Here is a 15,410-nt window from a genome sequence, read left to right on the forward strand (position 1 = left end):
AAAAAAAAATGTATTTAGTACAGAGTCTACAGGATCTCATTACACAGATCAGACTCAATGGTTCTCCTGTTTTCAGCCTCCAAAGTGCTGGAATTACAGGTGCGTGCCACCACGCCCAGTCTCATTCTTGTCTCAGCGCACCCCGGGGGCAGGGCTGGTACAGCATACCAGGATCAAACTCCCTGCGTCTAAGCAGGCGCTTTAATCTGAGCTATCTGGCTGGCTCTGAGAGACTGTCGTAAAATAGAAGCACCAAGATTGATGCTGTCCACATAGGTGCTATAGCATGCCTCTAATTGCCTATACCTGTTCTGCAGATAGGACACTGAAATAATCCACAGCAAAAAAAGACCTTTACCAGGTAGAGTCAAAAGAATGACTATATGCGGGTAAAAGTGCTTTATATGTTAAAGGATTATGTTAAACTCATATAGGGGGGAAAAAAAAACACATGGTAGGAAAAAGGAGAGAATATAAGAGTGGTAAGCAGCAGAGAAAGAGCCTGAGAGTCACTGTCCAGATGTTACAATATACTAACTCAAGGAAGACTAGGAGGAAAGTGGATCCCCTGGACCCAGGAAAGAACTGAAGTGTGAATTGAAGCCCATAGAGAGTATGAAAATAGAAACTTCAATGAAGGAGGAGGTAACCAGTGGCACCTTTTCCCTAAGATGACAAGCACTCATGACTCAAGAGGAGCAATTCAAACCTTTGAATCCATTGTGACCCCAGAGACCTGCATAGAGATGCAGCAGTGGACGCGAAAGACCGTACTAGCTGGTGAGTGCTGAGGGCTCAGTCGTCCCATGTGAGAGAGCAACTGGCCAGGAGCTATCTTGGAGAAGCACTGAGCTCAAAACGCAGAGCTGCTGCTAGCTCCATCTAGTAGTTCTCAGCTGGGCTCAGACCCTTGGAAGGTGGACTGCAGGCTGTGGCTCTGGGCCAGAATGTGCAGGATTGCTGACCTTATCTATTACCCCACCAAAAAACTGCTGGCTTGCTAGGATACTGGAGATTTAAAAAAAAAAAAAAAAAGACAAAAGAATCAGTGAATCCAACAGTTGGTTCTTTGAAAGATTTAGTAAAATTGACAAACCCTTACCCAACCTTATCAAGGAAGGAAAGACTAAAATCCATGCAGTTAGGAATGAAAAGGAAATCACAACAGACCCTGCAGAAATTCAGAAGTTCATCTGTATCTATTTTGAAAACTTGTATTCTAATAAGATGGGAAATGTAGAAGAAACACACAGATTCCAAGGTATGTATGAATTATCAAAGCTGACTCAAGCAGATAGAAAAATGCTTCAGTATCAATCAATGAAATTGAAGATCTAATTAAAAACCTACAAAGGAGGCTGGGGAGATGGCTCAGTAGAATAAGTGCTTGTCTGACAAGCAGAAGGGCCTGAGTTCAACTCCCAGTTCCAGTCTATGCATCTACCTGGCAAGTGCAAGGACCTGGGTTCAATCCCTGGTACCGCTTGCTGTGCTAATGCAGGAGGATCACTACAAGTTTGAGCTGGGTAGCAAGACCCTGTACCAAACAACTAAATATGTTCAGTAGAATAAGCGTTTGCCTGGCAAGCACAAGGGCCTGAGTTCAATCCCTGGTTCTGCAAAAAAAACAACAACAACAACAACAAAAACAAAAGCCAACTGAATAAAAGATTTTACAAAGACTGTCCCTGATGAAAAGTCTTATCCTTGACAAATAAACCCTGATGGATTCACTGCTGAATTCTACAAGAAATTTAGAGTAGACCCAACAGCACTACTTTTCAAACCCTTTAATGGAATAAGAAGGGAAGTAATACTCCCAAATCCATTCCTGGAAGCAAGCATTATTACTGATGCCAAAATCAGAAAAGGACCCAACTAAGAAAGAGAAGACAATCTCCCTAATGAATACGGATGCAAAAGTCCTCAACATAATGGTGAACAGAATATACCAAATCATCCAGATTATACACCATGACCAAGTGGGATTCATTCCAGGAATACAGGGATGGTTCAACATATGTAAATCAATAAATATATCACATAAACAGCCGAGGACAAAAAAATGGTCATCTCAATAAATGCAGAAAAAGCTTTTAACAAAGTCCAACAAAGTCAAAAACCCTATAGAAAGCTGGAATACATGGTCTTTATCTCAATCTGATAAAAGCTATCTTTGACAAACCAATAGCCAACATCACACTAAATGGACAGAAGCGGAAAGCTTTCTAAAATCAGGAACAAGACAAGGATGTCCGCTGTCTCCACTCTTACTCAGTATAGTCCTAGAAACTTTAGCCAGAGCAGGAAAGAAAAGGAATGATAGGAAAGACATTAAATTATCATTATTTTCAGATGACATGATATTCTACATAGACGACCCCAAAAAACCGCTAGATTCAATAAGCAAATTCAGTAGCATAGCTGGATACAGAGTCAGCACCCAAAACTCAACAGACTTACTGTACACAAATTAGAAATTAGAGAAAAAATACCTCTTACAATAGCATCCAAAAAAATGAAATACCTAAGAATCAATCTAATGAATGATGTAAAAGATCTCTGTACTGAAAATTGCAGTATTCTGAAAAAAGAGATTGAAGCAGATATCAGAAAATGGAAAGATAGTCCTTGCTCATGGATAGGAAGAACCAATACAGTGAAAATGGCCATACTTCTAAAACTGTTATATAGATTTAATGCAATTCCAATCAAAATTCCAATAGCCTATCACAGAATTACAGAAAACAATCTTAAAATTCATTTGGAACCAGAACAGACCCTAAAATAGCCAAAACAATTCTGGGCAATAAAGACAAGGCAGGGGCATCACAATCACTGACTTGAAATCCTACTATAAAGCTACTGTGATAAAAACAATGTGGTACTGGCAAAAAAAACATGCCTGAAGATTAATAGAACAGATTAGAAGATGCAGAAGCAACTCCAGATATACTCAGCCACCTTATCTTTGACAAAGGTGTCAAACATTCACTGAAAGAAAGTGTCTTTAATAAATAGTGCTAGAAAAACTGGTTCTGCAATGCTGAAGATTAAAACTGGATCCGTTTCTTTCACCATGAACTACACATTTAAAATGGATCAAAGATCTAAACATTAAAAGAGAAACATTAAATCTGGAAGATAGAATAGGTAAAACTCTTAAAGACATAAGTGTAAGCAAAGATTTATGAACAAAACCCTGATCACACAGGATCTATCACAAAGAATGAACAACTAGGATCTCATTAAAAAGCTTTTGCACACCAAGAGAAACTACTGACAGAGTGAAGAGACAACTGACAATGTGGGAAAAAATGTTATCCAACTGTTCCTCAGAGGATTACTATTGAGAACATTAAAAACTCAAAATCAGCCCTCCAAATTTGAGAGACCAATTGAAAAATGGGCATCTGAGATGAATACATACTTCTCAGTTAAAGAAACAGAAACAGCAAATATATGAAAAAATGTTCAACATCTGACTGGTCATTCAAGAGATGCAAATTAAAGCAACAATGAGATTCTATTTTACCTCCAAAAGAATGAGTATTACCAAGAAATCAACCCACAACTAATATTGGCAGAGCAGTGGGGAAAAGGAACCCTTCTCCATTGTTGGTGGGAATGTAGACTGGTGCAACCAGTGTGGAGATTCTTCAAATAAACTAAGATTGGAGGTCCCAGTTGACCCTGCTATTCCCCTGCTAAGCAACTTCGCAGAACTGAAAACATCATACCACGGTGATATATGTGCACCCATGTTTATAGCAGCACAGTTTATAATAGCTAGACCTTGAAAATAATATAAATGGCCATGAACTGAGTAATGGATTAAAAAGGTGTGGTCTTTCTACACAATGGAGCACTACTCAACCATAAAGGATAAACTTGACACTTCTATAGGTAAATGGGTGCAACTTGAGACTATACTTGTAAGTGAAACAAACCAAACATCATATTATCTCCCTAGTTTGCGAAACTCAATGAGTAAATAAGATTCAAAATGTATAATACAGTTCAATCCCCAGTTCCCCCCCCAAAAAAGTCAAAATGTATAATAGATATTATAAAATAGGAACTTCAAAAGTAAAGAAACTGGGATGGGGGAATGGAGAAAAGGCAGGGAAAAGCAAAAAAATAAAAAAAGTATATTTAGTTAGGACAGTTATACTACCAATTTCTCTAAATTCATTGAAAAGGTCTGTGCTAATACTGTTTGGTCAAATAAATGCCAGTATCTTGTAAAAAAAAAAAAAGTAGCCAACTTTTATTCATAAGAATATAAACTAAAAATGAGCATTTTTCCCCATCAGAATGGCGCAGATCCAACATTTTAATAAATCTCTGACGGTGAGGTTGTAGGTAAGCAAGTAGAGCCATAAATATCACATGCCATGTGAATTGATACTGTACCCCCAAGGAGGACAGTATTCCAGTTAGTGTCCTTTAAAGTTAAAAAAGCACATGATCTTTGACCTCCAAATTTCATCTGTGGGTATTTCTTCTGCAGGTACATAGGCAGAAGGGTTTTTTGTTTTTTTTTTTTGCTCTGAATGCCTTCAGGGCATGATTGGCTGGCTTGAGCTGTGGGGATGGAACCACAGCAACCTGAGCCTGACTGCTTTGTTGAAGCAGCCACTTAAAGAACTGAGCTAAGGGGCAGGCCCCCTACATATGCAAATAGGAAAGGACATCTACATGGTCTGGAAAGAACTGGCCCATGGACAGGATAGTTAAATGATGGCACATCCATGTAATACCAGGTAGCCCCTGATAAAGTAACAAGGCTATCTAATGATGTGTAGAAAAAGAAAACTAGGGCCGGTCAAATAGCTCAGAGGATTAAAGTGCCTGCAAGCAGGCGCAGGGGCCAGGGGTTTGATTCCCAGGCCTGCCATGCCAGCCCTGCCCCCAGGGTACACTGAGACAGCAATTGAGACTGGGCATGGTGGTGCATGCCTGTAATCCCAGCTCTTGGGAGGCTGTAAACAGGCGGATCACTACGAGTCCAATCTAGTAGTGAGACCCTCAACACCCTGTAGACCCTTCCCTAAAAAAAAATAAAAGAAAAAACTAGTATATAAATAATGTCACTTTGGATAAAAATGAAAGAAAAGGCAAGACATTTGTATAGGTCTTAAAATGTATGGAGGTGAGAACGAGAAATAATGGGCAGATAGGACAAAGACCTGAGTTAAGTGAGGTATGATTTGGGAAGACTGGAACACAAGGGAAAGAGGCTCACTGAAGTGTGCCCAGGAAGCTAGAGGGCAGGGGAAGTCAGTCCTAAAATCAGCAGCCTAACTAAAAAAGGCCAACTGCATTGTTTCATTTTCACACACCACAATAGCCTACCAAAATACTTGAAAATCCCTGAAATTGGGTGCCACCTTGGTATCCTCTCTTGGAACCCCTCTTGGCTAGTAAGAGCTTTTCTTGTTCTAATTAACTACTCTCCATGTGTTCCCCACTTCTGTGTCTGTCTACTTCACCCTTTGTCCTCAGACAGGAGCTCAGAGAGAAAATTGGTAACAGATGGAAATATAAGAAACCAAGAACACAGGTTATGTCAAGTGAGGATGTATGCAGTGCAAGAAGTTGGGCCATTTACTGTGTAAATTACGGATTTTTAAACCCATGTGAATGTACTATTTTAAAAAAATCAAAGGAAATAAACATTTTAAATTGCTACATATCAGAAGATGCTAAGTTTCCACTTTCAGTTGAATAACAGACCAACTTATGAAATGACATAGACCATGTTTATGAGTACAGGCTCTGGAGTTAAGATATTCTGGTTTCAAATTCTGGCTAACATGACATGGCATTTATGACTATTAGTTCTCTTATATCTAAAACAATTTTACTTACCTATTATTGCTTTGGTGAAGATGAAATAATACATGTACAGCTCATAATTTTGGGCTTGTAAAGCTTGCCTTTGTGATTAGAAGAGGCACCACACCTCAGACTACCTGGAAAAACATTTTGCCCTGTTCTGCATCTTAGAAACAGATTTTGACATCTTAAAACACTTAAAATGGAAAAAACAAAGGATTGCAGAAAGATGTACTTTAATTCACATTTTGTGGAATCTGATGGTACAGTAGCAAATTACTTGGAATTCTGTTCACAAAATCAAAGTTGCATCCACAGATGTTACTGAAAATAGAGTACGGATTATGTGGTGGGCTTTGACGTGCCTAAACCTGTCTTTTGGTGAACAGCTATGGTTTCCTCAGGTACTTCAGTTTCCAAACTGCTGGGAGGGGAACTGTGGACTGCACTCAAGTTTCCAGCTGAAGGCAATGCTGACGAAGAACCAAGATAGCTGTCCTTTCTTATATATAATGGCACCTAGGCAAAGTTGAAAAGTGGCAGTGTTTCATACACATATGAGACTACAAAATTGATTAATTCAAATGTTCAATGTCAAAACATTTGATCAATTTTGAAGTAAAATCTATTACTATTTGGATTTTTCTCATAACCAAAGAATCCAAACAAGGAGGATATTGAAAATTTACCAATATATACTTTGTCTGATTTACAGATTCCACTTGCAAAAAAACTGCATGTCATTGAAGGAAAGAATGTTTTCTTTACTTCATGTTCATTACTTCTTCAGCTGTTACAATCATTTCTGTCGGGTATGTGGTCAAGAGCTGGATTTTAAAGTGGGTGAGAAGATACAAACAACATGCCAAGAGGTGCTCACAGCTGGGCATGTTCACAATGCAAACTGCTCCATTGTCACCTTGCAACAGGGGTATATGAACTAGAAGACATCCCACAGTACAAGGACTTACTTAAAACATCACCAGGCTTACAAAACACAGGCTCCTACACTTTACATGACAGAAATATACACATACACAAAATGTAGGCAGCCCTTCCCCAATCTGATAATAAAATAAAACTTAGATAAATTTCATCTTAAGTATACTTCATTAGATTCTTAGTGAAAAAAATTCATTAAAACTTTTAAAGAGAACTTTTTTTTTTTTTTTTAATGTATTTGGTACAGGGTCTCACTATATAGCTCGGACTCATAGCGATCCTCCTGTTTTCAGCCTCCCCAGCGCTGGGATTATAGGCATGCACCATCACCCCTGGACTTGGTGGCTGGCTCAGCGTGCCCAGGGGCGGGGCCGGCATGGCATGTAGTACCGGGGATCAAACCCGGTCCCTGCCTTTGCCTAAACAGGTGCTTAGTCTGCTGAGCTATCTCGCCAGCCCTCCTAAAAAGAACTTCTTACTCTAAGTAGATCTTCTAATTTCCTAGAACAAACTGGAATATACTATTTTTCCTAAGCTTGAAGCAAAGTACAACAAAGAAAAATGCAATACATGAAAATGACCAAGGATTTTCTTTACTAGTAGAGTTTAAATAATTTTTAACTATAGGAATGGTGAAGTAACACTACCAAGATTTTAAATTTACAGTCAAAATACACAAAGTACAAAATCTTTCACATTTTCTTCAACTCCAAATGAACACTAAAAATAATACATCTACTAGCATTAAGATTAGTAATTAATTGCTTTTAAGGCTATTTGCCTAAAGGTCTCCTCTCACCATATGATGCTTGCAATCACAAAAAAAAGCAAAGAAAAAGTAGAGGAAGCTCTAATCAAGATGGCCTTTACTATTCAATCTAACAAACACCACCGCCACAATCAATCCCAAGTTTGTAAAAGTTAGCAGTAATTAGGTGAGAAAATAATGAGACCTTACTTCTCCAGTTATATCCTTCACAGGACAGTGAAATTTTTTAAAGGGGTAAATCAAATAAATACAATTTAAAATATGTCATAAAACTGTCAACACATTTCAGACTTTGGCAGAATAAAAGGTGGGTTTAAGAGCACTTATTTCAGAAAAGTCTAAGGAGAAACTAGACTACTAACATTACTTCACAGATGCAACCTTTCAAATCAGTCCTATCTACTGACTCCTCTAAAAGATTCAAGATTTTAAATATTGTTTGGAGACTTTAAATCTCAGGTTTACACAGTGGTAGTCTAGGACCTACAAGTCACACTAAATACCATCCACATAAGAATGAACTAAAGATGGAAAGAGGAGGGAGAGGCCAGGAAGCCTAGAAGATGGCTGACCTGATCTCCCTGCTGAAATATCTCACTAGGGAAAATTAGATGGGGAGCTAGAGGATTGCATAGATTGTATTCAAAATTAATTCCTTTAAAAATACTTACTTTAAAATAGCAAATTTTATGTACTTAGTTTTAATTGGCATTTTAAATTCATAGAATCCCATCCAAACTTTATCAAGAAGTACTTATATGAATGTGCAGGGGTTTTCTTCTTAAAGTAACTGGACATGTCTAAAATTAGGAGAGAGAGGGGCAAAGTTGGAAGAAGGTGATCTACAGGTTCTAAGAATGCGCCTGTACAGCTCCTAGCACACAGCACATCTGCTTGGCTGGCTACGAGTATGGGCAGAGCACTTATCTGTCCACCTTCACCACTGTGGGGCCTCTAGAATCAAAACAAAGTAGCAGCCACAACTAAACACCTCAAATAAAACCAATAAATTGAAGCTGAAATCCTAATCCTAAGGAACCTGACACCACTCCCCAAAAGGGCCATTCACCGCTCCAACAGCTCCATAATGTAGATGACAGCTATAGTGCTGGGCAAAGTGAAAAACACCTTCAATCACCGATAAACTTTACCACTGATACCAGCCCTGAGCAACAATGGTCCCTAGTTCTCCTTTGCAACCACAGATGGTAACAGTGTTATTAGAACAGATAGTCATTTAAAGTTCAACAGGTCAGTAATAAAAGAGTAGCAGAACAACAAAACTAATTTGAAACAATATTCAACAGACAGAAACACAAACACAGAATTAGTATAACTTACACATTTTAAAAGTACATACTTCATTTATAAATACCACTAATAATCTACGGATCATAAATATTCAAGTGAACATATGAATTTTCTCTGTTAAAGAGTTCAGAATTCTTTAAGTCTTAGAAGATTAGTCTTTTTGCTCAATGTCCAAGACTAAAAGGCTTCACATAGTCCCTTTATGTCTCTAGGTATATAAAAGCCTTCATTACCTACTGTGTTGTAATAAGATTTTAAAGTTCTGTAACTCTCTTATACTTGTAGAAAGCCTAGAGGAGAAAAAAAAAGCACTGTTAGTACATACAGCTAATATGATGTGTACATATATCAAATTACTGTTATATGGGCTATAAAATGAAATCTAAAATACGTAAGCAACATCAAACATTGAAGAATCCTTTTTTTTTTTGTACCAGGAATCAAACTGAGGACCTCATGCTTGCCAGGCTTGTGCTGCTGAGCTATATATGGCCTGAAGATTCCATTTTAAATGAGTATGCTCTAAATTTTTTTTATTGAAGATTGATAAAACATTGAAGTATTCGTCTTGGTTTAGAAGAGGCAAAAAAGCTACTTACTATTTCTTGTCAATAGATTAAGATGGAGATCAAGACAGTAATAATTCATCATAAGTAATCTCAAATCAATTATATTGGACCTTATAAATTCATTTAGCACTCTCCTTTCCAAATGGCTACTCCTTTCTTGTTGCTTTCCAAACACACTAATTTACAAGGCTGGATCCTTAAAGGCTGTATTTTATCTTCTGTGGCTGTGTATGGTGTTTTTTAAGTGGTTACTGACTGGTTGCGTAAATGAACAAAGAGCTCTTTGGCCCCACCTCAGATCTAAAACTGAAATAGAAAGCACAAAAAATCTACAAGCTCAGTATTTCTTATGTACAACTCATGTTAACACAAGAAAAATACATTTCTCTTTTCTAAAACTTAGGCAGATGTGGTATGGTGTTAAGCTTCTTTTATCAACACTTGAACTGTTACCATTTATTGAAAGCTTAGGATGTGCCATGCAACTTTCTAGCCTATAGTGCATATGATCTTAAAAGACACTGAAAAGCAGCAAAGTACTTACAATTAACCCTGGTTTTACATTTCAGGAAAACCAAGGCTCAAATCAATGAAGTATTTCCCCAGGCTCACCCAACTAATAAGAGGGTCTAATACTAGGAAGGTATTATCTTCCTCATTTTACCTAAAAAGCAAGCATGGCTGGAACAGCAAGGATTTGATATAGCCCACACTCCTAGTACATGACAGGCTAGGACTCTTAAGATTCTCAAAGAACCATAAAGGTAATGGGTTCTAGATACAGCACTTAAACCCCAAGGGTGCATTTATAAGACTCAGAAATTTAGGTAAAATTATTTGTTTCTTAATTTTACTTAGACTTTTGTTTAAATTATTTAAAGTCCTTTTCAGTCCAGTGTTATTTACTTTTTGTTTTCCAAGATATGGTCTCGCTATGTATATATAGTTCAGGCTGGCCTCAAACTTTCAGTAATCCATCTCAGTTGTCTTACATGCTGGACTTACAACGAAGCACCACCAAGCCTGGCTTCATTTCAATTTCATTTTAAATAAATTTTGTCATTTCTCCAATGTTAGCTTCCTACAGGTCTCAGAAATGGCAGGCTGATTTTTTAAATTTTATTTATATGTGTGTGTGTGTGTGGCCAGCTCAGCCCACCAGGGGGCATGTGGTGCTGGGGGATTGAACCGCGGTCCCTGTGCTTTGCTAGCTTGTTCTAAGTAGGTGCTTTAGACCACTGAGCCATCTCACCAGCCTGGTAGACTGAATTTTTAATGAAATACAAATTATTATTATTATTATTATTTTTTTTTTTTTGCTTTTATCCATTTATTTTATTTTTATTTTTAAGTGAAATACAAATTAACAGTGGACATTGTCTTGTGTTTTAAATCTCAGCCTAAATGGTTATCATTAAATACAGGGAAGCAAGAGATATGATTTCTACTACTGAGATGGGAAATCATAGTATTTTAAATTATATCTTTTGAACATATGTGTGTCTTCTGAACATATGCATACTAAGAAAATATAAGCAAAAATTTCTGTATCACTTGGTCCCTTATTTTAAAAAAGCATTTATTTATTTATTTGTTTATTTATTTTGTATTTTAGGGGTCTACAGGGTGTTTGACTTGTAGTGATCCGCCTGTTTACAACCTCCCAAGAGCTGGGATTACAGGCATGTGCCACCATGCCCAGTCTTAATTGCCATCTCAGTGTGCCTCAGGGGTGGGACTAGCACAGCAGGCCTGGGGATCGAACCCCTGGCCCCTGTGACTGCTTGCAGGTGCTTTAAACCGTTGAGCTATATGGCTGGCCCTAAAAAAGCTTTTCCTTTTTTTTTTTTTTTTTTTTTTGCGGAACCGGGGATGGAACTCAGATCCTTGCGTTTGCCAGTCAAGCGTTTATCCTACTGAGCCATCTCCCCGGCCCCTAGCTTTTCCTTGGTTTGACTTTTTGCACTATTTTTCCAAGACAGTACAGTATTATTTTTTTATGATTTTTGTGTTCTACGTATTCCTCAGTTGGCACTGCATGTGTCTCTGTAGGCAAATCCAAATTATTTCTGAAACCATTTGTGGTTATCAACAAGCAAACTGTGTCTGTAAACAAAAAATGAGGTAGAAAAGTGTGAGACTCCTCAGCTTAAGAAACAGAGTAGACAAGAGTTAATAATCTCCTTTATGCTATCCTTGACTTCTAGAAATTATACTGGAACAAGTTACAGCCACTGAAAAAACAGATTATTAAGAGAACATTTTCCTCACAAAATTGAGGAGGATGACTGAAAATACTGGTAACTGTTCAGAAACAATTTTTCCTACGACCTATAGAAAAACTAACTTGTCAGCTTTGAGGCCATCCTCTGCAAAGTGAGTAAAGGTACAACTGCATCGTCTTTAGCAGAGAAGCCAGAGCACGTTCTACTTTAGCAGAGAAGGTGATTTCTGCACTATGGAAACTTGCAGGGGACTCAAGTTTGCTTCATGGCTGCATACATGACTCTTACCTTCCAAAAGCATTTAAAAGGGCAACTATTTCCTGTCGTGTGAGCTGGAAGCCTTTAGAAGGACTGTTCTCTGGAAGCTTCTGGATTTCTTTTTCAGAGAATAGTATCTTCAAGGCAGTTCCTAAACCTTGAGTCTTAAAAACATAAAAACAAAAACACAAACAACATTACATAACAGCTACTGCAATAAAGATTTAAAAAATACCAGCCACCTTAACCATTAGGAAAGTCATATGAACTCAACTCTTCACCAAAGACAGGTTCTTATCATGCAGTTCAGGCTGGCCTCAAATTCATGGCAATCCTGCCTCAGCCTCCCGAGAGCTGGGATTACAGCTGTGCATCATCACACCTCGATAAAATAATTGTGCCCTGTATGATTTTTACTCCCACTCAGGATTAGATGTAATAAATTAGCTAAGCTGTTAGAAAACCAGAATCAGTCTAACATTTGTCAGACATGCCCTATTCCAAATTACTATCATGTTTGTTTAAAACTTCGAGAATATTACATAAGGACTACAATGTTTGATCTGTCAGCCTGAAAGTTTTTCTTTTCAGTTTTCCTTTTGGTGTTTCCAACTGAACCCAGGGTTTCACCGACACTCGTTTTCTACCTCTGAGACAAATCCCTAACCCCACTGAAAGCATTTTTTATGGGGCCTAGTAATTAAACATTCAGATTATCAGTGGTAACAATACTTAAAATTTTCAATTATTAATATTGGAGGAAAAAACCTGAACTTCAGTGCAGCCTCCACTGAAATAATCATTTTTTTTTTTTGAGACACAGACCTATTACACAGTCAGGCTGACCTCAAACTCATTATGTAGCTCAGGTTGAACTTGTGATCCTTCTGCTTCAGTTCCCAAGTGCCGAGATTATAATCATGTGCCACCACACCTGATTTCATTCTGTCTCGATTTTCTGTAACTTATCATCATCATTGTACTGAAATGAAATCAGACACTATCAGATGATCCTTTTAGACTGAGTATTCATAGTAATGATCTTTCTTTGTACAGTTTTTGTATTTTGTGACTCAGTGGTTTATTTTGACTACTGAGACAAGCTGAACAAAATTTGACATTTAAGTTTTTATTTTATTTTTGACACTGGGGACTGAACTTAGGTCCTGGTGCTTGTCAGGCACTTATGCCACTGAGCTATCTCCCCAGCCTAATATTTAAGTTTCTATAATTTTACCTTTTAAGTAAAAGAAAATTCTTCATTCATACATTAGCTTCAGAAATTAATCTGAGATTGTACCAGACATTAGATACAACAAAAATTTCAACAGAGTAACAGAAAAACATCCTTGCATGTGTACATGCCACAAAGCTTAACCGTATTTTGCATTAATAAAATTGAAAAATTATACTTTGCATCTGCCTGCTGATAAACTGATTCAGTAAACAAGGATATTTAAGTAAAAAATTGCAATGACTATTGGAAAAATGTAAGGTTAAGAGTAGTTTAAGCTATGTAGGCAGAGTGCAGCGGCCAGGATTCGATCACCAGTGTGCCATGCAGGCCTTGCCCCCGGGGTGCACTGAGATGGCTATTGAGACTGGGCATAGTGGTGCATGCCTGTAATCCCAGCACTTGGGAGGCTAATAAACAGGAGAATCACTATGAGTCTGATATACTTAGTGAGACCCTGAACACCCTGTCTTAAATATAGAAAAGAAAAAAAAATAGTTTAAGAAGAAAAAAAAACAAAATACATACCTGTAATTTCCCCCATAATCTGCATTTGTCACATCCAACACAGTCCATAATATGGGAGATATTCTTGAAATGTAACCGGAATTCCTCCTGGCAGGCAAAAAATATTTTGAGACTAAGTAGGCTTTTTTTTCTCTGTTTTGAAACAAGGTCTCACTATGTAATGCAGACTGGCTCTGAATTAATGGTGATCTCCTACCTCAGCCTCCCAAGTGCTGGGCTTACAGGTGCACCACTGCACCTGGCTTGGTTTAATAAGGGTTTAAAAAGTAAACTCTACCTGTCCTGGTTGTCTTCCCAAAAGAATTAAAAACACTGTATCACACTGATACATGTTCATCCATGCTTACAGTAGCACAATTTGTAATGGCTAAATCTTGGAAACAACCCAAATAGCCATGAACTGAGGAATGGATAAAAAAGATGTGGTATTTTTATATAACTGAGTACTACTCAGCCATAAAGAAGGATAAACTTCAGATTTTTATAGGTAAATAGATGCAACTTGAGACCATACTCCTAAGTGAATAAATAAAACTCACATGTGGAAACACTGTACTGTCTCCTTGTGAGAAACTGAAAAGAGTAAATAAGTTCTAAAATGTACAACAGATATTGTGCAATGAGAAGCAATTGTTCAAAAGGAAAAAAGAACTAGGATGGTGAAAGGAAAATGACAAGGGCTGGTGAGATAGCTCAGCAGTCTAAAGCACTGGCTTAGGCAAGCTTAGGCAACCACAGGGACCATGATTCGATCCCCAGCATCATAGGCCACACCAGCCTCGCCCCCAGGGCTGGCTGAGCCAGCCACCAAAAAAAAAAAAAAGGAAATGACAGGGAAAAGGGAAAAAATGTAAGTCAGTTATATTATTAGTGTTTCTTAATTGATTCAAAAGGAAGGATTGTACTAATATCGATTGGAGAAATTTTTGTGCCATTATCTTGTAACCTGAATGACTTTGAAGATAACATGTAATGTATTAACTATTGTTATTCTACTTTATGAAATTTTCCATAAAATAATTTCTATAAACAAAAGTAAACTATTTGACTAATTTATAAGAATTAAATTTGTTTATTAATGAACTACTTTCCAAAAGGAAAATAGCTCAGCGCGCTGTGTCTTGTAGGTTGGAAGGCGCTGACTGGGTTTGGCGTTTCGGGCAATGCAGGGGCTCGGAGACTCAGAGCTGACGCCGAGACACCTGAACTAGCTCTAGCAGAAGAGAAATGGAGGAGCCATAGAACATAAGGATGAATTCAGGAAAGCCTGAGACCATGGAAAACTTGCCTGATCTCTACACTATTTTCCAGGGAGAGGTTGCTATGGTGACAGACTATGGAGCCTTTATCAAAATCCCAGGCTGTCGAAAGCAAGGTCTGGTCCATCGAACTCACATGTCATCCTGTCGGGTGGATAAGCCCTCTGAGATAGTAGATATCGGAGACAAAGTGTGGGTGAAACTTATTGGCCGAGAGATGAAAAATGATAGAATAAAAGTATCCCTCTCCATGAAAGTTGTCAACCAAGGGACTGGGAAAGACCTCAATCCCAACAACATAATTATTGAGCAAGAAGAAAGGAGGAGGCGGTCCTTCCAGGATTACACTGGGCAGAAGATCACCCTTGAGGCTGTCCTTAACACTACCTGCAAGAAGTGTGGCTGTAAAGGCCACTTTGCAAAGGATTGTTTCATGCAGCCAGGTGGGACCAAATATTCTCTGATACCCGATGA

The 15,410-nt window shown here is 38.0% G+C and overlaps 1 protein-coding gene and 1 pseudogene across 4 annotated transcripts in view; one reads left to right on the forward strand and one right to left on the reverse strand.

Annotated features, from left to right (window-relative positions):
* Positions 1 to 6,081: 6,081 nt before the first annotated feature.
* Positions 6,082 to 15,410, reverse strand: part of Ero1b (endoplasmic reticulum oxidoreductase 1 beta) — a 57,397-nt gene continuing 48,068 nt past the window's right edge. Inside the window, exons 14-17 of one of the 3 annotated variants that reach the window (XM_023700863.1) lie at positions 13,678 to 13,764; positions 11,946 to 12,079; positions 9,097 to 9,153; positions 6,082 to 6,360 (exon numbers count right to left, since the gene is read on the reverse strand). In XM_023700863.1, the coding sequence (XP_023556631.1) occupies positions 6,345 to 6,360; positions 9,097 to 9,153; positions 11,946 to 12,079; positions 13,678 to 13,764 (294 nt within the window). In that variant the 3' untranslated portion in view covers positions 6,082 to 6,344. Of the gene's footprint in view, positions 6,782 to 8,896; positions 9,154 to 11,945; positions 12,080 to 13,677; positions 13,765 to 15,410 lie in introns of those variants that run through there. The other 2 variants (XM_023700862.1, XM_004640839.3) reach the window with 2 other exon arrangements.
* Positions 14,814 to 15,408, forward strand: LOC105743468 (annotated as a pseudogene). Its single transcript, XR_002818016.1, has one exon. The product of XR_002818016.1 is annotated as a nucleolar protein of 40 kDa pseudogene (transcript).

The sequence above is a fragment of the Octodon degus genome, unplaced genomic scaffold, assembly GCF_000260255.1.
Source record: "Octodon degus isolate 3935 unplaced genomic scaffold, OctDeg1.0 scaffold00127, whole genome shotgun sequence".
Taxonomy (NCBI): Eukaryota; Metazoa; Chordata; class Mammalia; order Rodentia; family Octodontidae; genus Octodon; species Octodon degus.